The sequence below is a fragment of the Symphodus melops genome, assembly GCF_947650265.1.
Source record: "Symphodus melops genome assembly, chromosome: 12".
Classification (NCBI taxonomy): domain Eukaryota; kingdom Metazoa; phylum Chordata; class Actinopteri; order Labriformes; family Labridae; genus Symphodus; species Symphodus melops.
The window spans coordinates 25,269,741-25,297,169 of NC_136702.1; the positions used below are offsets into that span (position 1 = coordinate 25,269,741).

The 27,429-nt window shown below is 42.9% G+C and overlaps 1 protein-coding gene across 1 annotated transcript in view; it reads right to left on the bottom strand.

Moving 5' to 3' along the window:
- Positions 1-3,930: 3,930 nt before the first annotated feature.
- The window catches only part of LOC306832979 (uncharacterized protein), a 38,510-nt gene continuing 15,011 nt past the window's right edge, over positions 3,931-27,429 (bottom strand). Inside the window, exons 6-18 of the mRNA XM_079358001.1 lie at positions 25,394-25,567; positions 19,508-19,657; positions 19,238-19,360; positions 18,913-19,018; positions 18,579-18,637; positions 18,071-18,300; positions 17,661-17,929; positions 15,286-16,802; positions 10,788-10,964; positions 8,784-8,957; positions 7,400-7,573; positions 7,111-7,287; positions 3,931-5,137 (exon numbers count right to left, since the gene is read on the bottom strand). Coding sequence (XP_079214127.1) covers positions 5,119-5,137; positions 7,111-7,287; positions 7,400-7,573; positions 8,784-8,957; positions 10,788-10,964; positions 15,286-16,802; positions 17,661-17,929; positions 18,071-18,300; positions 18,579-18,637; positions 18,913-19,018; positions 19,238-19,360; positions 19,508-19,657; positions 25,394-25,567 — 3,349 coding nt within the window. The 3' untranslated portion in view covers positions 3,931-5,118. The remainder of the gene's footprint in view (positions 5,138-7,110; positions 7,288-7,399; positions 7,574-8,783; positions 8,958-10,787; positions 10,965-15,285; positions 16,803-17,660; positions 17,930-18,070; positions 18,301-18,578; positions 18,638-18,912; positions 19,019-19,237; positions 19,361-19,507; positions 19,658-25,393; positions 25,568-27,429) is intronic.

Below are 27,429 nucleotides of genomic sequence, written 5' to 3' on the forward strand. Positions count from 1 at the left end.
GATTAATCCGAGTGATCGGAACTTCACGATCAGTCGTGTGCATCAGGTATGTGGTCAGAAACAGCCTGAATCCACGGAGCGTTTGCTCAGCCTCAGTTAAGTCTTTCTATTGGTCGTCTAAACCCGACTCAGGTTCAGCCCTGACGCTGTCTTAATCCACTCACTGAGCAGTGAGGCTTCTTATTACTCACACTTGGATGTTATAATCAGTGTCAAAGTGTCAAATAATGAAACCCTAAGTGCTTCAACATGGAGCTCATATCGTTTGTTTTTATAGGACAGAAACAGAAAGCAGTGATGACAGTTAACTCGGGTGTTTGGCTGAAAGTTTTCCCACTTAAAGTCCACTGATTACGCCCTCCTGACAGTCTGACAGGCAGCTATTACATCCTAAACCCACACACACTTTAAGACTGGTGCTAAATCTTCATGCTTTCTGATTTTTGGTTTCTAACTTGTTCATCCTGTTGTCTTCGTTCTGGGAGCTTCCTGTTCCCTCATTTGTCAACACATTGTAAACACAACAAGCGTTTCTTTCCCGTCAAAGAAGTTTAAACAAGTCTCAAGCTTCTGTTGATTTTCGATCGCCCTTCAGGCGACACATGAAGCTCGAACACAACTTCAACAAAGACAGAAGAGCTGGTTAATCTCTGATTGTTTCTGAATCGGGAGTTTATAGAAAGCTTTGTGAGGTTTCTGTTGACTCCTCGGCGTAGCTTCGGTGAATCACCTGAGGGGATATTTTTGAGTAAACAGCGCAGGAGGAGGAGCAGTTATCAAAATAAACCAGAGGGCGTGTTGGCAGCAGCAGAAGATAACACAAAATTGATTCACATTTGAACTCATTTACTGCTCCCGATCCTTTCCTCTGCGTCTGCTCCCTGAGGAGATCTAACGGGGATTATTCTTTATCTTTCACTCTCAGAGTTCAGGCTCAGCTTATCGATCACCATCTGCATGTGAGCTTTCACGCCGTGTACTCTCAGCACCAAGAGGACTTTCTCTCTCAGTTTTCTCTGAGCGGCTGTTCATCATCGTGATGTGGACGCACAGAGCTCCTCCATCACTCACACTGAATTGATCTGAGATTAATTTGAGTTTTGGGAGGCATCAGGCTGTAAGCGTGTTTCTTTCTGCTGTAAAGTTTGATGTTTTTACATGGAGCTCACTTTTTTAATACAAACCTAAAGTGGAAACTCTCCACTTTAGATTTGATTCCTCATGACTTGTTTCTCTATTGAAAAACCTGAAGTGGAACAGGATCGCAGACCAGGGGCATGTCCAGACTTTTGTGACTGGGGCGGACTGAATGGGCACAGAGGTGGTCAGATCAAATATTGACCCTCTCCAACTCCACAAATCACACTGTGTCTGTGAGAGGAAATACCGCTCGACGACTGGCGAGCTCCTCGGTGTGTCAGAGCCTTGTTTAAAGTGCTGACAATTAAACAACTAGCAGCCTAATGTAATAAAATGCCTCAATAGTGTGTAGTTTGTCTGAAAATATAAAACATGTAAGTAAAACACATCTTTGTTACAGACATCTCAAACATCGTTCTGGTTAATAAACTCTTTGGACATATTGATTGAGCTATGTTGTTCCTGCGTCGCCTCGTCACAAATCTTGAATTACATTAAAATCCTCCCCTAGTTTGTTCTGCATCAAACTTGATTTGTTTCATAACTTGGGTCATGTTTGAGTTGCTGCTTGACTGATTTGAATACTTTTGATGACTTTGTTTTTAACTGCTTAATAAAAATATCCAAACTGGGAATCGGTCCTCAGTGAAATCAGACTTCTGGAAAAAGCTCAAGGACATTCTTAAGTGTTGATTATCATATTTTTATATCACAAAATCCGTTCCCCAGAGACTCCTTTTCACAACACTCAACTTTTTAATAAGATGAAGAGGAGGAGGAGAAGGACAGAGTGATGCGCTTAAAGAAAACAACTTCTCATCAAGAAGAAGAAAGAGCTCGCTGCATTAAAATGGATCTCATACACCCACGCTAACACGCCCACTAGCAGGCACTCTCACACACACACATACACACACACACACACACACACGCTCACAAAGGAAAACTTTCTAAAAGAGCATGTGTTGGTCGAGTTTACTTCAGCTCCTTCATGTAACAAAAACAAAGTTGTGCCTTCGCTCAGATTTGATTGATTGTCAGTTCATCAGTGTCTGGGTTTCTGTCCTCTCTGTGTGAGTGCTGCGTTTCTCAATCTTTCTTTGTATAGCACCAATTCATAACTCAAGTCATTTAAAAAAAACAGGTGTTGGGTTTTTGCAGGAGTGAATACACGATCAACAACTATGTTAGGTTTTATCGAGTAAAATTTGGTTCATCAAATTAACATTAATAATTAACATTTAATTATTAATATAAAGCATCAATATTATTAAACCGAGACCAGCAAAAGTTTCTAAGATTCCAAACTGGATCACTGCAGTCTGTCCTGAAAACTAGTCATGAGCACCTCAAGTCAATCTCCCAAAGAAAAGAGAACTTTCTTCAGAAGAATCCCTTTAAGGATTAATAGTTTGGATTACTGGATATAAATAATGCAACAAAGCAGGTTCATTTAGGGCCTCACACGGGGCACCATAATGTTGGTGTAGAAGGCCTCACACGGGGCACCATAATGTTGGTGTAGAAGGCCTCACACGGGGCCTCATCATGTTGGTGTAGAAGGCCTCACACGGGGCCTCATCATGTTGGTGTAGAAGGCCTCACACGGGGCCTCATCCTGTTGGTGTAGAAGGCCTCACACGGGGCACCATCATATTGGTGTAGAAGGCCTCACACGGGGCACCATCATATTGGTGTAGAAGGCCTCACACGGGGCACCATCATGTTGGTGTAGAAGGCCTCACACGGGGCACCATCCTGTTGGTGTAGAAGGCGTCACACGGGGCATCATCATGTTGGTGTAGAAGGCCTCACACGGGGCACCATCATGTTGGTGTAGAAGGCCTCACACGGGGCATCATCATGTTGGTGTAGAAGGCCTCACACGGGGCACCATCATGTTGGTGTATAAGGCCTCACACGGGGCACCATCATGTTGGTGTAGAAGGCCTCACACGGGGCATCATCATGTTGGTGTAGAAGGCCTCACACGGGGCACCATCATGTTGGTGTAGAAGGCCTCACACGGGGCACCATAATGTTGGTGTAGAAGGCCTCACACGGGGCATCATCATGTTGGTGTAGAAGGCCTCACACGGGGCATCATCATGTTGGTGTAGAAGGCCTCACACGGGGCATCATCATGTTGGTGTAGAAGGCCTCACACGGGGCATCATCATGTTGGTGTAGAAGGCCTCACACGGGGCACCATCAAGTTGGTGTAGAAGGCCTCACACGGGGCACCATCATGTTGGGGTCTTAGGAGGACCATCAACAATTATGTTGGGTTTTATAGAGTAAAATGTGTCATCAAATTAACAAACTTGATGTAATTCTGCATCAATGGAACAAACTGGTCAATAATTCAGACCACAGCGAATGATAGGTGAGAAAACGTCCTATGAGACATACAACCCATCCACCTCTAAGAAACTGTGCCCACCCTTGAGAATAATGCAGCCGCTGCCGGTCTAGAAAAACAAGCTGCCAACATGCTGCGCTTCATTATGAACAAACCGACCGTGACACAAACAATGAAAGAAAATAAAGACTGAAGAAGTAAAGAACGATGAAAGAAGGTTGAGAAAGCGAATCACTAAAAGCTAATTAACTTAATAATTAACTTAATAATAACACTTAAAGAGAAACCAACGGGATTAATGTTAAAAGAATGAATAAAGAAGAGAAAATAACCCAAAACAGAAAAAGAGAAATCAAGAGAAAAGTGACAAAATATGCCCAAAGAAAAAATAACCATGACAATAATAATAATATTCCACAAAGAATAAATAAGTGTGCCACTTTACTGTTTCACACTCGCTGAAATGAGAAAGGGTGCACCTGTCAGTGTGTTGTGTGTGTGTGTTGTAAAAATGACAGAGGCCGGTTTCTATAGAGAGGTTGTCATGGTGACTCTATGTTCGTTCTTAAATCTGCTGCTGCAATGGCTGCTGGGAAACGCTGTTAATTGGCCTTGTAAATAAAGGGCAATCAAAACAATACCTCAGCTGAGAATGTAGAGCGCCCTCTCACACACACACACACACACACACACACACTTACACAGGTGTGATAAGTGTAATGTTAATGTGAGGACCAGATGCGGCAGTGGTTGCTCTGATAATCGGCCTCTTCTTCACACTTTTTTAGGGGGGGTTCACATCAGGTAACTGGGCCAGGATCCGAGTACACTTGACCCTGAAGTCTGGTTCATTTGATCAGTGTGAACCGAGGACACCTTCGGCTGGATATCGATTCGATCTCATTTTACTGTCAGTGCTAAAGCTGGAGCTCACCCTGTGACAGTAAGAGAAATAGTTTCCATTCCATACTTTCAGAAACATGTGGACTGGAGAGTTGTCCTGTTGTTGCACTTTTCCAGCCTTGCAGGGTTTACAAAGTTTGATTTCATAGAAGTAGTCTACGTAGAGCTGATCTATCGTTTAGCACAAAACAGAAAAATACACGTAGATTAGTGTGAAGCATTCAAAGACCTAACAGCTGACCTCTCTCTCTCTCTCTCTCTCTCTCTCTCTCTCTCTCTCTCTCTCTCTCTCTCTCTCTCTCTCTCTCTCTCTCTCTCTCTCTCTCTCTCTCTCTCTCTCTCTCTCTCTGGTCCCCTGCAGAGTATTTTAATACATGTTTCATCTGATCAAGTTCTGGTTTGGACTTTTATTAGGAAATAGAATCAAATTAATTAACATGAGAAGAATAACTGCAGCATTTCTTGGTAGCTTTTGATCTCTGAACATTTCTAGCAGTTGCTTCCTGTTTGACCTTCCTCTCCTGTAATGTGTGGAGAACAGAGTCATTAGAAATATCACTGAAATGAACTGTGAGCTGATTCCTCTGTCAGTCCCTGATGGATGAAGCTCTCCTCAGCTTGCAGAGCTTCTCCACACACAAGATGGTGGAGGTTCCTCCTCTGTGGATCATCAGCTGCTCCTCTCTGCTCCACCAGAGTCCTGATCACTCACATTAGAGCCACCATGGCAAGCTGAAGAGAGATGAAAGAAATCAGAAATCATTTTCTACTCTGACTCCCTTCATCAACTGTGAGTCATCGGATTCCCCCACAGCGCTGTAACTAAGCTCCGCCCCCCACTCCACCTTTGTACTGTAACACTGAACGGTTTCATATTGGTGTCTGAGTGTGAGATTTGACACTGAGTTATGGGACATGTTTGATCACATAAAGAAGCTGTTTGAAAAAGAGACAAACACTGATGAACATCAATGATGAAGAGCTTCTTCTGCCTTTGAATGATGTCTTCATATGAATGTTTAGTGTCTCCATGCCGCTCTGTTTGTGATGCTCAGAGCTGCAGCTGAACTTCTCAAACTGTTCTCGTCTCCACATGAAAGAGTCAGAGCAACACATTCAGTTCAGAGAAGAAACACGAGTTCTTCTGCTCAGTTCTGAGGTGAACTAACGATGGGAAGGAAATAGAAGAAGCCGTAGTTTGGACATGAATTGTAAAGGCAAAAGAACAGTTCATAATGATAAATAAAGTTAAACATGTTAAATCGTTAAAAGCATAGTAGAATTCATGTTTTTGAGTGATTTTGTACATGTTGATAAAAAAGGTGTACTTTCCCTTTAAGACAGTATACGTGCGCGAGATACTCTGTTGTTTTTGTTTTGATTACGTAGAATCAGTGCATGTGAGCTTTGGAAACAAACTGTTTTCTTACCTGTTTTTATAGATTAGTAATTAGTTACAACAAGTTTGTTAGTCAGGTACGTTCAGGGGAATTATAATTTTTAAACCGAGTAATAAAACAGACCTTTTCTTTTTTACAACGTTTCTGAAGTTAACTTTTGTTGAACTGTGGAGCCTGAGCTGGCTACAGACACTACATGTGGAACGTAACATCTTGCACAACAGACATCAGAGTAAGCCATTGCAAGTTCCTATGATCAAACCTCTATATTAGTAAGAAACCCGCTATACATTGGACAGGGAGCCTTTGGAGAGGTTTGTTGAAAGTGGAGCATGCATTCAAGATTCAATGCAGCTCATCTCTGCTGCATGTGACTCGTGAGTACTAACGTGAGCTAACGTGATAGCTAGCAACCGAGAGCTAACGATCTCAAATGGGATCCGTCTAATTACTGGAAGGACTGATTTTAAACCAACAGTTAAAGGATTGGAACATAATCTGCAAATGAAAATAACCTCAAGAAGAGCCATATTGTGCCAATTTACAGAGAAAAAGAATTAATTGCATGCTTTAATGGATGATGATTTAAATGCAAACTATGGAAAAGGAGCTGTTGGCCAACTATGAAGGACCGATAGAGGAATTCAGTGAAATAAATGTGCATGTTAAAGACCCATTTTACCAGATATGATGTGAAGAGAATATGAGCACAGAGCAAAAGAATTGGTTTGAGCCAAAAATTAGAGAGCACATAGACTGTACAAGCTGTGAACCTATGGATACAGATGGCTAAGCTACGCCATGAAGAAGCTAAGAAAGGTAGTGATGAGATACAACCTGACGACAGTGTGTCAGTCACATCCAAGAAATATAAAAAATCTAAGTCTCTCAGCACTGCTTCTACAACCTCGCCAGCTCGTTCTGAACGCTTAAAGTTAAAGCTGGAAAAAGCTGCTCTGTTAGCTAAGACAGCTACACTGAAAAGACAAGCTTTAGAAGAATACGAGTTACAGCTCAAGGCTGAAAAGAAAGATTCAAAGCTACAAGCTGGGCTCGCTGCAGCTGATGCACAATTGGCTGTATTAACAAAACATGAAGGCTCAGAAGTGTCAGGCAGAACCAAAGGAAGTCGGGTGGATGTTCTAATCGAGACATGAGCTGGAAATTAGCAACAGCTATGAACTGTTTGTGCAGCTCATCAGTTTAATGCTTTGTATTGAAACTATGTTCAATCACATTGTCCCTTTTAATAATTAAATTTAAATGTAATGTGGAGGGTTTACTGAAGAACACTGAGAGACTGACCTCAGAGCCTTCAGACGATAGTTTGGATTCTCCTGAAGATCACGCAGCAGCTTCACTCCTGAATCCTGCAGGTTGTTGTTCTTACTCAGGTCCAGCTCTCTGAGATGGGAGGGGTTGGACTTCAGAGCTGAGGCCAGAGAAGAACAGCTGATCTCTGACAACCTGCAGCCCTCCAATCTGAATAAAGAATATATAAATAATAATATATAAATCCTGAAATGCAACAATGGAGGATGTGGATTGAAATGATTTAAATGATCCAAATGAATGACACAGTCAGTGATCTGACCTCAGAGTCTCCAGTCTGCAGTTTGGACTCTGCAGATAATCACACAGCAGCTTCACTCCTGAATCCTGCAGCTTGTTGTTAGTCAGGTCCAGCTCTCTGAGATGGGAGGGGTTGGACTTCAGAGCTGAGGCCAGAGAAGAACAGCTGATCTCTGACAAACTGCAGAGACTCAATCTGAATAAAGAATAAAAGAAGAATAAAAATAATGTGTAATCCAGTCACATGTGTTCAGGTTGTTCAACTTTACTTCACAGAGTCACAAAAACATTTTCACATCAAATCTCTAAATTATTCAGCAACTTGAAAAAAAATAAAATATTCTAAATAATATAATTTCCCAAGATTTAAAATCAGACAAATACTGAAAATATATAAATCCTAAAATGTGCAACAATGGAGGATGTGGATTGAAATGATTCAAATGAATGACACAGTCAGTAGCTGCAGTTAGATGTGCAGAATTTCCTAAATCTGATTAAAATGATTCCGATTGGGCATTCCAATTTCACTGCTTACATGGACACCAAATAACATGATCAGATTATGCTGTGCATGTTCATGCAACGAGCATTGAATCAGAATAAAACCCTTGAGACGTGCGCAGACTGGTCGTACCTGTGTCATATCTGCTGAAAACATCAGAAGAAGGAGTGACATCTCAGTCTGTGTTTGCAAACAATCATCACAAATGACCCGTAAAAACGTTAAACTCTGCTCTGTTTTACACCCTGAAAATGGAAGATATATTTCCTCACAATTTAAAAAATAATGTAAACTTTGTATTATGTGCACCTTTCAGACATTTCAACCATTTCCAGCAGCATTTTTAAACTTTTTAACTTATAGTTATAGTTCATGTTCTTGAGGTTGTGACTGTCGAAACGTGATCGTATTGGTTAGATTATTGAAGTAAACATTCTACTCACATTAATGATTAACTGTAAACAGACATTAAATGTGAATGAGTTGCTGCCACTTTTCGACATTAGGCTACTTTAAAATCAGGCTGTATTAGTTCTTCTCAGCTCTGAGTTCACTTTTATTAATGCTGCATTACCGTTTGTCTCAGCTGAAGGTTTTTTTTTCGTTTTTTAGGCAAACGTAGTGGAATCAATTTTAATGCTGGCGCGACAACGTTGATATCATATGAATGAACAGCTTACAATGAATCTGTTGATATCAGAGATGTTACTGTAGCTCGCTAGGAAAGACGCCAACTATCGCTCCAAAGTGGACTCTTTTTACCGCAATTTCATATTTTGTAAAACAAGGTGGTATGAAGTCTTATCTATGAAAGGCATTAATGCGATACATTAATACATAAAACACAAATATGATCCAAACAACCCGGTCTTGTCCATGTAACTTTAGCCAGTGATCTGACCTCAGAGTCTCCAGTCTGCAGCTTGGACTCTGCAGATAATCACACAGCAGCTTCACTCCTGAATCCTGCAGCCTGTTGTAGCTCAGGTCCAGCTCTCTGAGATGGGAGGGGTTGGACTTCAGAACTGAGGCCAGAGAAGAACAGCTGATCTTTGACAACCTGCAGAGACTCAATCTGAATAAAGAATAAAAGCAGAATAAAAATAATGTGTAATCCAGTCACATGTGTTCAGGTTGTGATGAGTATCTCAACATCACTTTGTCCTGATGAATCAAGTTTTCTCTAAATGATTAGAGGATCATTTCTGATTGTGTATTCACTAAATCTAAATCCTCCAAATGTCAGCTCAACATTCATCCAGCTGTTCATATGCACAGATGAAGAACAGGCTGCTGATCTCAGTCAGCTCTGTGATGTTACTACAATTATCAAATCACACATTATTCAATCACAAGTCTTCATGATTTCACTTCTGAACAGAACCAGAGGAAACCAGAGGCTTCATGTGCACATTGTTTTAAATCTTCATGAATATATATATCCAAGTCACATGCAGTATATATTTATAACCTCACATGCATTCATAATGAATTCAAAAGGGCTTGTTCAGACGAGGAAAGAGTGGCAGTTCTTTCTGAGGCTCAAAAGGAGATAAACTCAACACCTTGGCTGAAGCATATGCCCCCCGAATGGACAAAAGGATTTTTTCATCCCCAAGTTTTTGCCTCTGAGTCGAGTCATCCACAGTCAGTCCAGGCCTCAACTCAAGTCTCAACCAAGGCCTCAGCCCAATGCTCAGCTCAAGCCTCAGTCCAGGCTTTGGCCTCCTGGTGCCTCAGAGCCCATGCTTCCTGATTCCACAGAGCGCCCCATGCTTCCTGATTCCACAGAACGCCCCATGCTTCCTGATTCCACAGAGCGCCCCCTGATTCCTGTTCCTGATTCTGCAGAACATTCCCTGCTTCCTGATCCAGGTCCTGCAGAGTGGAGGACTCTTCAGCGATCTGCCTCACTCATATCTTTGTGAGGGAGGTTCCGTACACTCTGGCATCTTCATTGGAGGATCTGCCTGCTCCTGTCCCTCAGTGGGAGGATCTACCCATTCTGTGGCTCCTGACCCCTCGTCGGTGGTCCAGCTGGCTCCTGGGCCCTTAGCGGAAGTCCTGCCCTTCGCTGGTCGGTCACATGGCCATCCTCCTGAACAAATCCCCATGGTCGGTCAACCACCTGGCCGTCCCCCAGAATGTTTCCACGTGGTTGGTCAGCCACCTGGTCAACCTCGAGAACTGATTCCCGTTTGGTCGGCCTGCTGTCCGCCCTCACCTGAACGATTCCCCACGGTTTGTCAGTCATCTGGACTATACCCTGTGTCTTGTCGGCCTCCGGACCGTCCTCCTGAACTGTCTTTCGGCCCATTTGCCTGAAGGTCTGGATGATGCCGATGGTTGAGTTGAGTTGAACTGCTTGAGCTACTGACTCCCAAGGTTTAACTTATAGATGGTTCTATTATACTGATAAATATTGTGTTTTATTTTACTTTGTCTCCTTTTGTGTCTGTAACTTTATGTTTTTTGCTGCTGCCTGTCTCAACCAGGTCTCCCGGGAAAAAGAGGTTCTTAATCTCAATGGGACCAACCTGCTTAAATAAAAATAAAGCTAGAATAGAGAAAAAGGGGATAAACACTTGTACACAATAATACACATAGCTGCATGAAAGCCAATGTCAGGGAGCTGATTGGATAAGTCTCCATCTATTAATGCATGGAAGGTAACAGTTGAAGAAATGAAAGACTTATGTTTAAACTTCAGATACAGAGAGGATGTCTTCATGAATAGCTGGAGTAAAGGAAACTGAGTGAAATATGTATAGACATTCAGTTCAATTATCAGAGTACTGAAGAACCCCCCATTATTATTATTATCATGTTTCATGATTTAGTAAAAGATTTATAAATGTGCCAGGATGAACAAAATATACGAAATTCACACAGTCAGTGATCTGACCTCAGAGTCTCCAGTCTGCAGTTTGGACTCTGCAGTCCCTCACTCAACAGCTTCACTCCTGAATCCTGCAGGTCATAGTTGTTACTCAGGTCCAGCTCTCTGAGATGGGAGGGGTTGGACTTCAGAGCTGAGGCCACAACGTCACAGTGAGTCTCTGAGAGTCCACAGTTATAAAGTCTGTAGTGACATAAAATAGAGAAACATGACTTATAAAAGAAGCGTTTGATATTCACGTTTCACATTTGATGATTAAACAGTTTGACCTGTTTGGTCTTAACTTTACACATCAGTGGAATCTGTCACTGACACAAAAAGTCTCATCACTGGTTTTCAAACCTGCACATTCTTCACATGTCAATCATTCACTAAATGTTACTGATGAATGGACACTAATGGAGTTTTATTTAGGAGGACATCATGTCTATGGTGTAAAATCACCCCTCCTTCTCTCACTCTCCTCTACCTGGCTTTATGTTTCCTGGATGGGCGGAGCTTCAGAGCTGATAAAGACAGCCAGCTCACCTGCTGTGAACTCTTTGGGAACAATGGAGCTGACTGCATGTGAATGCCTCATCCATCCTGATAGTTTGGACTGTGTGCTTAAGATGGAAGTTTCCTTTGTTGAAGTCCAATAAGTAGCAGTGAATGAGTTCATTTATTTATCTACTGATTTACTTTGGTTGTGTTTGAGTCATATCTTTAATTCTGTAGTAAGATTTAAAGATGAACATTAGCCTTTGTTACGTCTGATCTGTGACTTGGATTATGATTTGAAGATTGATGACATGTGTTGCTCTTTGTCCTCTGACAGAAAACCAGTTAAAATGGAAAGATCTGAGCTCTTTGGTCCTTACCAAAGAGCTTTGGTCCTTACCAAAGAGCTTTATTGATTCCCTCAGGATCAATAAAGTATCTATCTATCTATCTATCTATCTTACAGACAAACCACTGAGTTGGACTTTTTTCCCTGGAACTGGTGGAGCCTCCTTCCTGTCAAATATTCTTCATCTATAGTCTGTGATCTGAAGTGTGATCTATTCAGAGGACTCTAGCCACTTATGATGTTCTCCCATCTCCAAGAAACCTCCACCAATGGTATGGCGAGGACCTAACCTGTGCCCTCTGCCCAAATCCAGCAACTCTCAAGCACATCCTGACTGGTTGTAAGACCAGTCTCACTCAAGGCCACTACACCTGGAGCTACAGCCAGGTCCTCAAGTATCTGGCAGCAGCTCTTGAGAACAAGAGGATTAAAACAAACTCCTTGAACCAACTCCATCATGGCCCCAACCGTCATCCGAGAGGGACAGAAAAAGCCCAATCATGCCCCTACTAAACCAGAAGTTGGACTACTCGCCGTGGCCCAGGACTGGCAGATGGTAGTAGATTGGTCAGCAACTAATCTTTCCACCTAGCAGCAAATGGATCTGGATCAAGCGGAAGGACCCTTGCTTGGCTCAAAGAGCAACAACATAACCCGCTCACTGTCCAGATTTTCATTAAGCCATCTCCTCTGCTTAGTAAATTCCCCTCTGGAAGGGTTTGTCAGGAAAGTGCGGCGGGAACAACACGGCTTATCTTAAAGTTTTATTGAGCACAATTTTGCACACATTAGCATCCATTTGTTGGCCTGCCTTATGCAGTTACACTCCTTTCTAGCATGTAGGCTATTGTACACTAACAGTAGAAGACCATCCAAGAAGCAGGTTGTAAACCTGAAATTTAAACACCCACATAAACTAAGAATTACCTACTGAACTTAAATATCAAATACAGTATTATCCTCTCGTATTGGGGTTTTAACAGTTACTCACCAACAAGGCGTATCAATGTCCTGACAATTATCACTCTCACACGTGAAACTAAATTGTAACTGAGCAACCGCACATGACAGCAAGCAACTGAGATTTTGCGTTGCAATCTGCGCATGCTCCTTCACAGAAAGTATTACTGACAGTACTATCCGAACAAAATCAACATTCATCTGCAATAATATGACCAAAGAATAGTATGACAAAAAAGTAATGATTACTGGAAAGTTCTACACTCACTAATCCCCCCACTCCACCCACCACTTTATCTGAACTGCTGAGCAGGCTTTTCCAAGCCAGCAGTTTCAGCCATCATTAAATAACATGGAAGCGACACCTGACCGTCCACAGACGGCTTCTCCAATTCCCAGAAGTGACACGTCACTGACTATCCACGAAAAGTTGATGAAGGAGGGTGCCCACCTCTCTCGCTCATTTCCTGGATCCTGGATACTATCACTTAGATCCTGGATACTCTTCCTTCCCTCACCCACTTCCCAACTCTCCAGGAGGATGGTGAACAAGATATGCGGTCAGGTCTTAGCTTGACTCAGGGAAGAGGGTCTCTCCCCTGCCTTGCATAGTCCCATGAGCTGCACCAGTTAAACAACTGGGCAAATCTCATGATTGGACATGGGACACAAGCTTGGGGTGCATTCAGGTTATCCCTCCTGTCTACTTACACTATCCACTTTACCTTATCCCCGTGAAAACATCACAGGGTTAAGGAAAGGTGTTAGGAGAATTTATAAAGGACTTAGGAAAAGGTGATTGAGATGTTTTGACAATCCAACTGCACTTTCACTAGGGGTTGTCATAATGTGACGGCGGCAGAAGTTACTGACGTGAATCTGCCGTGGTGGAACTACAGTTTACAGAAAATGGACTACAAAAAGCTCTTCTTACCAGTGAAAAAATCCTAAAAACCATGAGGTGTGAATAAAAATAAAAGGTAGGCTTTATTAGACACCAGGAAACTTCACTGCGATGGTTTTATAACATCAACATCACGTTCAGAGTTCACCTCTGGATTTAAGATAGTTTGAAGTTGTTTAAGGTAAATTATTGCTGTGCTAACTTCTATGATCTGCCTCCCTTTTTTTATTAACAAGGTTTTATAGGCCTAGGACAATTTCTCATATTAAATCAACATCAAATAACAGCAAATAATCTCCACAAACATGATACAAGAATGTATAAAAGCAAAGTTCACCTTCTTCACTCACAATTAAAATAAATGAAATAAATACAAAGGCTGTAAATAATTATAATCAAAATGCAGATAGTCTCCACATTTCTCCTCTGACAGATCCTTCGTTTTCGTGAACGCTCGGATATGGGTCGGATGCGCAAGTTGCTTTAAAAGTTGCGGCTGCAGTGAATTGTGGGGTGGCGCAATCTCCTTTTCGTAAAGGATAGTCCAGTGTTTCCTATGTTAAAGGAGGGTATAAAGGAAGCATTGAGCAACCTTTCCTTAACTTTTACAGAATCCAAACGGCTCTTATCATGGCCGCCACTTTACTTCTTGCATGAGGAAAAAATGCGAGTGAAAGTGGATAGGAGGGACAATCCGAACGCAGCCTTAGGTTTGATCACCCTGTAGCAAGCCACCTTTGATGTGGGTGTCTAGTGTTAAAAGACCGAAACACCCTGTGACTCAAAGGTACACTACTGATGATGTGTACCATGATTCATGATTCTTAGGAGTCCCTGACTCTTTTCTATGGGTCCCTGACCTGTTCCTTATGAGTCCCTAACTCTGTCTTACTTTCCTTATGAGTCCCTGACTCTCTCTTATGGGTCCAAGTCCATGACCTATTCTGTTTATTTTTAAGAATGGTTGTTTCTTACCCATTTGATGACTTGTATCTGTTAGAATGGTTGTTTCTTATTATTTTGATAATTTGAGTTCGTCACAATTTATAGTCCAGGTAAGTATTGGTTTGTGTGCATGTAAATCACTTTGGTCAGCTGAAGCTGTTGTAAATGTGCTATATGAACTTAGTTTTACTTGACTTTTGCTTGGATTCCCAAGATTTACATCTCTCTACGTCTAAGATACAGCTCTCACAACACTCTCAACATCAAGGCAAACCTCATGTGTATTACCACCCATTGGCAAAATGGACAGTTTTCAATCATGTCCCGTGTTTCATTACTCTGCAGTAGAAAACCATTTGAAAATCATTGAACAGTAACTCTGGAGGAGGACGATCTCATTCTCCAGCTGTCTGGCTCACTTCTATAAAGGTGAAAATACAGAGACTGCTGCAGAATGATCCAGAAATCAAACAAGTCGGCAAAGAATCAAATGTAGTGAGGTGAAGGATCTCCTGTAGGAAAAGTTTATCTGTGATCTACCTGCTGAGATGTTCTGAGATGATGCTAATGATTGATTAGTAATGCCTGCAGAGGCTGGAAGGGGGCGCTCACAACATCTGATATCTTTCTTTTCAGGGATTAACACTATCACACATCTCAGTCACTTCTTTGGGAATTCTCTCCTGAATGTGTTCACAAAAAACTATCAAAGACTTTTTGAAAAAAACACTATGACTGGCTGTTTCTCCTGAACATTAACAGAGGTACAGTTTTTGATAACCAGTGATGATTATATTTAGTTTATATTAAAAGAAGCAAATTAGGACGTGACACTGATTTATAATACTCATCACATCAGGACTTACTTTGCCTTCCTGCAATTCCTCACAGCTGGAATCAGTCTCTGTCGCCCCAGGTCTGATGTCTTGTACTTCTCCAGATCCAACTCATCTGGAACCTCCTCAGACATCTGCAGCATGTAGGCCAGAGCAGAGCAGTGGATCTCAGAGAGTTCCTCCTCTGATCTGTTCTCTGACTTCAGGAACTCTTGGATCTCCTGATGGACTGAGAGGTCCTTCATCTCCGTCAGACAGTGGAAGATGTTGATGCTTCTGTCAGGAGAGATATCTTTACTGTTCATCTCCTTCAGGTTGTTGTTGATTCTCTGGATCATTTCTGGACTGTTGTCTGTCTGACCCAGCAGGCCTCCTAAGAGTCTCTGGTTTGACTCCAGACAAAGACCATGAAGGAAGCGAACAAACAGGTCCAGGTGACCGTTCTTGCTTTCCAGGGATTTTATCATTGACTTCTTCAGGAACATTTCCAAGGTCTCTTTTTCTCCCAGAAAAGCCTTCAGAACTGTTGTATTGCTTTTGGTGAAACAGTGAAACATGTAGACTGCAGCCAGAAACTCCTGAACGCTCAGATGAACAAAGCAGTAGACTGTTTTCTGGAAGATCACGCACTCTGATTTGAAGATCTCTGTACAAACTCCTGAGTACACCGAGGCCTCTGTGACATCCAGACCACACCGCTCCAGGTCTTCTTGGTAGAACATGATGTTTCCGTCCTCCAGATGTTCAAACGCCAGCCTCCCCAGCTTCAGAAGAACTTCCCTGTCTGCCTCCGTCAGCTCATGTAGACTCATCTGATGTCCCTCACCATACTTGTTCTTCTTCCTCTTTGTCTGAACCAGCAGGAAGTGTGAGTACATGTCAGTCAGGGTCTTGGGCAGCTCTCCTCTCTGCTCTGTGCTCATCATGTGCTCCAGAACTGTGGCAGTGATCCAGCAGAAGACCGGGATCAGACACATGATGTGGAGGCTCCTGGGTGTCTGGATGTGTGAGATGATTCTGCTGGACAGATCTTCATCACTGAACCTCCTCCTGAAGTACTCCTCCTTCTGGGCGTCAGTGAAGCCTCGTACTTCTGTTACCCTGTCAACACATGAAGGAGGGATCTGATTGGCTGCTGCAGGTCGGGAAGTGATCCAGATGAGAGCTGAGGGGAGCAGATTCCCCTTGATGAGGTTTGTGAACAGTGTGTTTAACGATGACTTCTGTGTGACATCAGACACAACCTCCCTGTTTGTGAAGTCCAATGACAGTCTGCTTTCATCCAGGCCGTCAAAGATGAACAACAGTTTACAGACAGCGAGCGTCTCTGCTGCCACCTTCTGTAATGTTGGATGGAAAACACGGAGCAGCTCAAGAAGACTGTAGTGCTGATCTCTGACCAAGTTCAGCTCCCTGAATGAAAGCAGGATCAGCAGACTGACGTCTTGGTTCTCTGAGCCCTCGGCCCAGTCCAGAGTGAACTTCTGCACTGATAAGGTTTTTCCAACACCAGCGACGCCGTTTGTCAGAACCACTCTGATGGGTTTCTGTTGGTTGGGTTGAGCTTCTGTCTTTGGTTCCTGTTGGTCGGGTTGAGCTTCTGTCTTTGGTTCCTGTTGGTCGGGTTGAGCTCCTGTCTTTGGTTCCTGTTGGTCGGGTTGAGCTCCTGTCTTTGGTTCCTGTTGGTCGGGTTGAGCTCCTGTCTTTGGATCCTGTTGGTCGGGTTGAGCTCCTGTCTTTGGTTCCTGTTGGTCGGGTTGAGCTCCTGTCTTTGGTTCCTGTTGGTCGGGTTGAGCTCCTGTCTTTGGTTCCTGTTGGTCGGGTTGAGCTCCTGTCTTTGGTTCCTGTTGGTCGGGTTGAGCTTCTGTCTTTGGTTCCTGTTGGTCGAGTTGAGCTTCTGTCTTTGGTTCCTGTTGGTCGGGTTGAGCTCCTGTCTTTGGTTCCTGTTGGTCGGGTTGAGCTTCTGTCTTTGGTTCCTGTTGGTCGGGTTGAGCTCCTGTCTTTGGTTTCTGTTGGTCGGGTTGAGCTCCTGTCTTTGGTTCCTGTTGGTCGGGTTGAGCTCCTGTCTTTGGTTCCTGTTGGTCGGGTTGAGCTCCTGTCTTTGGTTCCTGTTGGTCGGGTTGAGCTCCTGTCTTTGGTTCCTGTTGGTCGGGTTGAGCTCCTGTCTTTGGTTCCTGTTGGTCGGGTTGAGCTCCTGTCTTTGGTTTCTGTTGGTCGGGTTGAGCTCCTGTCTTTGGTTCCTGTTGGTCGGGTTGAGCTCCTGTCTTTGGTTCCTGTTGGTCGGGTTGAGCTCCTGTCTTTGGTTCCTGTTGGTCGGGTTGAGCTCCTGTCTTTGGTTCCTGTTGGTCTGGTTGAGCCCCTGTCTTTGGTTCCTGTTGGTCGGCTTGAGCTCCTGTCTTTGGTTCCTGTTGGTCCGGTAAGGCTTTAAAGATGTCCTGGCACTTGATTGGAGTCTCATGGAGGGTCTTCTTCTTTTTAGAGACTGTCTCCATCTGTCTCACCTCATGTTGGGTGTTCACCTCTTCACTCTGCCCCTCTGTGATGAAGAGCTCAGTGTAGATCCTGTTGAGGTGGATTCTACTTCCTGTTTCATCACTTCCTTCAGTCACACGTTCACATCTCGTCCTCAGACTGACCTTATGTTGATCTAAGACCTCCTGCTGACCTCTATCTACTGAAAGAGAGAATAATAGAATCGGATTATTGTTTTCAGATGTTTTTGTAAAAGAAGTAAAAAGAGTTTTAATTTCTAGACTTTTGACATTGACCGTGTTTTAGGAGGCGATCACAGAAGCACAAAGGTGTACAGTCTTACTTTGTTCAGTGCTGCTCTGACTGACTGTCTGCAGTCCAGATCCTGGTCTGGATCTTTTTCCACACTGAGGACAGGACGAGTCTCCTGCTGAACCAGACTGGTCCCAGTATGAGGTGATGCACTGTCTGCAGAACCAGTGTCCACAGCTGGTAGAGACGGGATCCTTCAGGACGTCCTGACACCCAGGACAGGACGTCTGCTCCTCTCTAACACGAGTCCTCTTCGTCCCCCTGTGAGGACATGTCTTTAGAACTAAACTGATGGTTGACTGATAGAAAATATGAAGATTTAGCTCGGGTTAGTCCACCTTTGAACTCAGCTTCGACGTGGTGAAACATTGTGAATTACATTGTGCTGGATCAGCAGTATCAGGGTGAACTCATTCTAGGTCCAGTTGACCCAACGACTGACTTTGGATCAAGAAGGTCTTAAAGACTCTTCAAAAAGTCCCAGCTAAAGAAGCTCAGCTGAAGTAAAGACTCACTTTATCATCTTCTCTACACTTTACCTGTCACACAGACTTTTCCTTTGGCTCTCTGCTTTCTCAAACACCTTCTTACGTATGAGCTCACAGTATCATATCAGATGATGCTGAAAAGACTAAACAGAGACAAGAACAAACTGAAACAGGGGCCGTGCTGAGCGCCATCTTCTGCTGCTAATAAACGTACTAATGAGAAGTAGGAGGATAACGGGCAGGTTCAAAGGTTTGTAAGAGTCCTCTTAGATTACAGCTTTACAAGGTGACTGAGCCTACAAGGAGACAAGGAGACATGGAAACAAGGAGACAAGGAGACAAGGAGACAAGGAGTTAGTAAGAAGACTTACTTTGAGTCTGAGGCTCCAGATTCTTTACTGAAGTTTGGAGGAAGCTCATTGGACCGATCACTGTTCATAGACAGACAACTGGGTACAGCAGACTCTGCTCTCTGTCTGCTCCTCTCTAATCTGCAATAACAAACTTTTATTATATTTTCATCACATGAATCCCTCTTTAGATACCACAGCAACAACAAACAGTTTGATCTCATGAGGAGATTTGACAAACAGGAAACATGGACGACAGGAATAATGAGAATTTCTCTTTAAATCAGAAAGTTTAAACTCACAGATTGACTTGACTAGAAATTAAATCTGAAGTGAAAAAGAGTGTTTGAGTTTTCTTACTTTGTGTCTGAGTCTCCAGATTCTTTACTGAACTCTAGAGGTTCGTCTTTGGACTGATCACTGTTCATAGACTGACAGCTGGATACAGGAGACTCTGCTCCATCCTCCTCGTCACCCCCTTGTCTGACATTTGACGAACAGGAAATATGGATGACAGGAATAATGAGGATTTACAAAAGGATTTCTCTTTAAATCAGAAAGTTTAAACTCACAGATTGATTTGAGGAAAAATTAAATCTGAAGTGAAAAAGAGTGTTTGAGTTTTCTTACGTTGAGTATGAGGCTCCAGATTCTTTACTGAAGTTTATAGAGAGACCTTTGGACAGTTCACTGTTCATAGACAGACAGCTGAGTACAGCAGACTCTGCTCCGTCCTCCTCGTCCTCTAAACTCACATCCATGATCTGATCTGAAGTCAGTCTGAGAGGAAACACAGAAACACTCACTGAGAGATCCACACACAGGAAACAGGAAACAGTTTGATCTAACAGTCAGCATCTGCATGATGTCTAAGCACATAGAAAAAATAGTCACACGCTCAGGCGTGTACGTGTACACGTGTGTAAGTAAGTAAGCGCTGTGTGTTGGTGAGTGTTGAATATTAAAGTGTGAAGCGGTAGGTCGCCACACGTGCAACTCCACCTGACAGTTTCACAAGTCCTTTCTGTCTGCTCTCATATGAATGTAAGCTGTGACTTGATTATAAACTGTCTGTGTTCAGTTCACAGGAGGAAACTGAGAGTACAGAAGTGAAGATATAAAAACTCTGATAAACACTCACCCTGCTTCACTCTTTACTTCTCTCTTCTCTTTCTGTCCGTTTAAAATGGAGTCCAACTGACTGAACACTTTCATCCCCACCTCCTCATGAGCCACGATGTAGTTGGCATCCTGATGTTGCATTACTGCCCTCTGCTGAATTTAAACGGTCATTTCTCTTCCTCTTGAATTATTGGAGTTTCTTGATAAGTCCAGTCTCTGACAAAAATCTGACGATCACTGACCTCCCTTCATCCTCACTTCCACACTGTAAAATGTCTTCAATGTTGATTTCTATTGGCCATCTCCTTTTAAGTGCATTCATCATATCTCTTCTTTCTCCTTCATACTTCCTGCATTCAGTTAACACATGATCCACAGTCTCCTTCTTCCCACACTGACACTCTCCTGTAGGATGTTTTCCCATTCTGTAAAGAGTGCTGTTAAGCATACTGTGCCCAATCCTCATTCTACTCATTATAACCTCCTCTTTCCTGTTCCTATGGATTTCTGAACTTTGTAAAGATGCCTCCCCTTAGTTTCACCATCCCAGCACTGTTGCCATTTTTTCCCCATTTCCTTCCTGATTTTGCTTTTTCCCTCTGATTTTAAACGCTTGATCCCAAACTCCACGTACTGCCTCTTTACTGCTTCCTTTTTCCTTTTTCATTTCCTGGAATTCCAAAGTGGGCTGGAACCCACATAAATACAGCGTCGGACTTATAACACTTCCTTGGGGGGTTCCGTTTTCGACCACACAACTCTCTGATAGCTCTGTTCCTACTTTGACCTTTATAGTTATTTCACTTTAAAAAAGCCATTATCATGTGTTGCCCCTCCCTCCTCCATTTACAGGAAGTCAGCTGTGTGTGTGGATCCAGACAGACCTGGGCTGTGCTCACTGAATCTCTGCTGAGGTCTTTACAGATGCTCAGATGAGGAGGAGGAGGAAGTGGGTTTATTATCAAAGCACATACTGATTAACACCATGGAAGCGTGCCCTGCTGTCTATTGAGCACAAACACCACTTTATAACATGGAGGCTATAAAATACACTTTGAGAAATGAGCTCTGGTTGAGCGCTGGCTTTGTTGAGTCGGCTGCCCGGCTATCGGTACTGTAGCCCGGCTTGGGTACGGGACTTCAGTCCTCCAGGATTTGGAAGTGGTCAGACCCGGGGCAGGGGGCTCTCTGTGGGTGAAGGGTCATTGTTTGATGACAGGGAGTTATGTTAACCTGTAGAAAAGAGATGAGCTGAGAGTTTAACCCGGTCTGACTCGCTCTACTTCCTGGTCTTTAAAAATACTTTTCCACATTTTCAGAACTTTCACTCAGCTCTTCATCCTGTCATTGCAGAAACAGTTCTCTTGAAGCTCTCTGTCACACTCTTGTTTCCTCTTCTTTGAGTCCTGTCCTTTCCTCCTCACTTGCTCGTGTTTGGACCTCCTCTCTCATCTTTATATTTTTGATCAAAAAATGAAAACACTGAAACTAAAACAAGATATTACAAAATAAAACAGGAAACACTTCAAACTAGACTAAGAAACATTAAACACCAAACTAAGAACCTTAAAACACAAGTAACACAGGAACCAAACTTACAGACAACAGAAGGACACAAGGATACAGGATACACACTAAAGACTAGGACTCAATATAAATCAGAAAACACTTAGACACAGGGAAACACGAGAACTAAAGACAAGACAGGAAATCCAAACTAAATCATGACGCCGTTACATATTTCATTGTTTGCTCTGTGAAGTTCAGTTTGTCCTTTCAAACAAAAGGACATCTACAGAGCTCTCATGTTGAGGAGCTGTCGACTCGAATCACTCAGAGGCTCGTCAATAAAAGACTCACCATCAGACCGATGCTGACACAGGTCAAAGGTCAACATGTCAGTCCAAAATACAGACGAACAAGTGACAGAAGTTAGAGTAGACCCTGAAGTCTGGAGTCACAAAGGACAAATAGTTAGTGTGGAAAAAATGACCTTTGACACAACATGAATGATATGATGAAGTTTTTGATGCTATTGTGGAAGCTTGAGTGTTAAATGCCACAGAGGCTAAGTGAGTTGGTATCCGTGGCTCGTTCATATAAAAATTCCAAAAGTCCAGATTGTAGATTGTGCGTATATTTATTACACAAAAAAGGGAAAAAACAAAAGGTCCAATGAAAAAGACGATGAGGGATAACAATGACGATTATGGTGAAAAATGACGATGACAACGGTCAACAGAAAATATTTCCAACCACACTCACCCCCTTTGTCTAGCCTGCCGTCACCCCAAATACACAGGTAAAAATAAGGTAAACAACACCCCCGCTAATTACCGGAAACAATATCAAACCCATATAAGGAGCAACATACAACAAATAATAACTAAAGTCAAAACACACATTATGGCGCCTACAGATGCTTTAATGTGTCACTGCTCCAGCTGGAGCTCATCCTGTGACAGTAATGATTTATTTACAGACATATAGCCAGGCCTTATAATAAAGATATTTATACAAATCATGGAGACATGTTATTTTGAATGATGAATCTGAATCTGAGAAGTAACGAGCAAACAAAGTAAAGATCAGGGATGCAAACACACGTATGGTGAAAAAAGAGAAACAACATCTAAACAGTCTAATACAGCGTCTGATGAAGGCCTGTGCTCGTATGCTTCAATCAACATTGAGGGCTGATTGGCTGTTGAATACAATAGGTGAGGAACTTTGATTTTCCTGCATTCTGATTGGCTGTTCTGATCCAATCTAAACATTTGAAATGTTCATCAGACACATGTTCACACTCAGAAGAATGCTCTCATCTGAATACTTTCAGAAACACGTGGACTGGAGAGTTGTCCTGTTGTTGCACTTTTCCAGCCCTGCAGAGTTTACAAAGTTTGTTTTCATAGAAGTAGTCTATGTAGAGCTGATCTATCGTTTAGTATTATTATTTGAGTTTGTTTTTGAACTAGATAGATGTGTTACATGTTACAGATGATCAAGTTCTGGTTTGTACTTTTAGTGAGAAATAGAATCAAATGAATCATCACATGAGAAGAATAACTGCAGCATTTCTTGGTAGCTTTTGACCTCTGAACATTTCTAGCAGCTGTTTCCTGTTTGACCTTCCTCTCCTGTAATGTGTGGAGAACAGAGTCATTAGAAATATCACTGAAATGAACTGTGAGCTGATTCCTCTGTCAGTCCCTGATGGATGAAGATCTCCTCAGCTTGCAGAGCTTCTCCACACACAAGATGGTGGAGGTTCCTCCTCTGTGGATCATCAGCTGCTCCTCTCTGCTCCACCAGAGTCCTGATCACTCACATTATGACAGAGATCATCACAAGCAGCTAAAGAGAGAAGAAGAGAGATGACAGAAATCAGAAATCATTTTCTACACTGACTCCCTTCATCAGCTGGTTCTGGATTTGGATGCCAAGCAGATGCCAGCAGATTCCCCCACAGCGCTGTAACTAAGCTCCGCCCCCCACTCCACCTCTGTACTTTAACACTGAATGGTTTCATATTGGTGTCTGAGTGTGAGATTTGACACTGAGTTATGGGACATGTTTGATCAAATAATGAAGCTGTTTGAAAAAGAGAAAAACATGCAACAGTTATTTGAAGATGTTCAATGATGAAGAGCTTCTTCTGCCTTTGAATGATCTTCATATGAATGTTTAGTGTCTCCATGCCGCTCTGTTTGTGATGCTCAGAGCTGCAGCTGAACTTCTCAAACTGTTCTCGTCTCCACATGAAAGAGTCAGAGCAACACATTCAGTTCAGAGAAGAAACACGAGTTCTTCTGCTCAGTTCTGAGGTGAACTAACGATGGGAAGGAAATAGAAGAAGCCGTAGTTTGGACATGAATCCTCTCTGATGTTTCTTTGTTTCTGTCAGTTGTCCTTCCTGCATTTGTTCCTGCAGCTGTGTAACTTTAGTCTTTGAGCCTGTTTGTCTTCAACGTCTTCATATTATTCATATAGTTTGTTCACAGTTTGTTAGATATGATGATCTGCTGACTGCAGACTCTGTGATGATTGTGATGGGTTAAATGAAGCTAGCTCCGCCCCTTTTATGTGAGCGTGCTCTCTGAAACTCTGGGTTTACTTGTCAGGTTGATAAGCAGCTTCATGTGACTGTTCAACACCATCTCTTCTGTCAGGGTTAGTGAAGCCAGATCACAGAAAACAAACCCTGAGTATGTTGAACTCTCTTCATAGCGTCCACCCAGAAAAGGATTTCTCCAACAACAAACAAGAATCTGAAAATATGAGCTGATGTGTATCAACAATCTGTCCCCTGAACCTCTCTCCAGATGTGTTCAAAGACAGGACGGAAACAAGGAAACAAGAAGCTCAGTGAATAGAAACTGTAACATTCACCAACGAAGATCTACATTTGAACATTCAGCTTTCTCCATCAAAGGCTGTAAACTCTGCAACACATTAAACACCTGAAATCACGTTAAACACCTGAAATCAAATTAAACACCTGAAATCACATTAAACACCTGAAATCACATTAAACACCTGAAATCACATTAAACACCTGAAATCACATTAAACACCTGAAATCACAATAACTCAAAAACATTCATTATGTCTTCAATTAATAATGTGTTTTTGTTTCTTTTTTCAGACAAAGTATTAGAGTAGATGTAGCTCTTTTACCTGACAGTTTCGGCCATGTGGGCCATCCATAAAGGAAAACAACAGGTAAAAAACAAACAGAAGGCAACAAAAAACATAAAAAAGCATCAGTAGTCCAGGACAGCAACAAAACCAAAGTCACTTTACCATACATTTGGGGGATCACAGAACCTATACACTGCATCATGAAAAAACACAACATTGGCACAGCTATAAAACCACACACAAAATTACAACAACTCCTGGTACACCCCAAAGACAAAATTCACAGGGAAAACAAGTGCAATGTCATCTATGAAACACTGTGCAACTCTTGCAATAACACATATCGGAGAAACAGGAAGACCCTTTCACACAAGGAAAAAAGAACACCAGAAGGAATGCGAAAAGGAAACGGCAACAAGACCACAAGATCAAAAAACGAAACAGCACTACAAGAAAGTCTCAAATCAGCCTCAATCAGACCACTGCAAAAGAAACATACAAATCATGGACTGGGACAGGGCAAAAATCATCAGGACAGAAGAAAACAAATACAAACGCTGGATCACGGAGGCAATACAAATCAGGAAACGTGCAAAGAGAGCCATGAACAGGGACGAGGGGGGCTATATGCTCTCACACACCTGGGACACTCTACTCCAGGAATTGTCAGCGGGGGGACGCGGCGTGGGTGGTCAGGTCTACTAAATTTGAAAATGTGGAGGGTTTACTGAATAACACTGAGAGACTGACCTCAGAGTCTCCAGTCGATAGTTTGGATTCTCCTGAAGATCACGCAGCAGCTTCACGTCTGAATCCTGCAGGTCGTTATGAGTCAGGTCCAGCTCTCTGAGATGGGAGGGGTTGGACTTCAGAGCTGAGGCCAGAGAAGAACAGCTGATTTCTGACAAACTGCAGACACTCAATCTGAATAAAGAATAAAAGAAGAATAAAAATAATGTGTAATCCAGTCACGTGTTCAGGTTGTGATGAGTATCTCAGCATCACTTCGTCCTGATGAATCAATTTTTCTCTAAATGATTAGAGGATCGTTTCTGATTGTGTATTCACTAAATCACAGATGAAGAACAGGCTGCTGATCTCAGTCAGCTCTGTGATGTTACTACATTTATCAAATCACACATTATTGAATCACAAGTCTTCATGATTTCACTTCTTAACAGAACCAGAGGAAACCAGAGGCTTCATGTGCACCTTGTTCAACTTTACTTCACAGAGTCACAAAAACATTTTCACATCAAATCTTTAAATTATTCAGGAACTTCCAAAAGAAAAAAAAATAATCCTAATGTAATTTCCAAAGATTTAAATTCAGACAAAAGCCCCGTTTCCACCAAGCGGTTCGGCTCGGTTCGTCTCAGTACAGCGCGCATTTTGCGGCGTTTCCAGAGACTAATCCCGGGAAAGATTCCCAAATAACCGACCATACCGTCCCACTTTTTGGGACCCTTCCGTTTGGGTGCCAAGAATGTGGAGCCGACCCGAAAAGGTGGAGCTTAACACTGCAGTCCGCTGATTTGTTGAAAGAATCATCACTTCCTGTGTTACGTTGGCAAACAAAACTCTGCCGTGTTTAAAGAGCTTTAATACACCTTACGGTGATACTTGTACACACATCATCAGTGATGGACCTGGATTCTCAGGGTGTTTCGGGTCTTATCATCGGACACCCTTCTCCCCCAGGCGACCCAACCAGGGGCGATCAACCCCCCGGCTTGTGTACAAGTAGCGTGCACCACGGATCCCCCCCTACGGATCCACAGCCACCGTGAGGCCTTCTCTGCTTGGCCTGAGGAGACTCGAGCGCTGAAGTTGTTGTAATAGTCCATGATGAGGTTGCAGATCTTCACAGGAACATGGTGTCTTGTCAGTGCTGTTTCGACAAGCTTCTGTGGGATAGATCCGTATGCGTTGGTTAAATCGAACCAGAGGGTTGCTAAGTCTTCTTTGCTTCCCCTTGCCTCCCGGATCAGCTGCGTCACCACTCCTGTATGCTCTTGGCACCCAGGCACTCCCGGGACTCCCCCATTCTGGACAGAGGTGTTTATGTAGATGTTCGTCAAGAGGAACTCTGTTAGTCGTTGGGACAAGATCTTAAAGGAAACCTTGCTCTCAACACTGAGCAGTGAGATTATGCGAAACTGCTCGATGTTGCATGAGTTCTCTTCTTTTGGGATCCAGACGTCTTCAGCGTGCCTCCACTGGGCGGCGACTATCCCTCTACGCCAAATCACCTGGAAGATCTTCCATAGACGTTTAAGAAGCTGTTGGCACTGCTTGTAAACCTTGTAGGGTACACCGCTGGGACCTGGAACCGAACTTGATCTTTAAACCATTGAGTGTAACACAGCTGATTGTTTACGTGTGTATTTGTCCTCGCCACACACAGCCTTCTCTGAAACAAAGCTGGATTGAGTTCTTGTAATAAACAGTCACATGACAGTGACAGAGGAGATGAACTGCTGGATGTCTCCAGCGTTGGTTTTGTTTGTGTAGCGTTTTTCTCCTTTGTTGAGTTTATTAGTTAGCAGTTAGCTGTTAGCTGCTATCATATGACGCTATTTACATAGCGGCTATCGTCATCCGGTTTACATGCCGCCTACCAAATAGGGCATGGGTGGCTGTGGAAACGCAAACGGGATCGGGCTTAATTGAACCAAACCGTACCAAACTGTACCGATCCGTACCGGACTGCTGTGTGGAAACAGGGCAAAATACTGAAAATATATAAATCCTGAAATGTGCATTAATGGAGGATGTGGATTAAA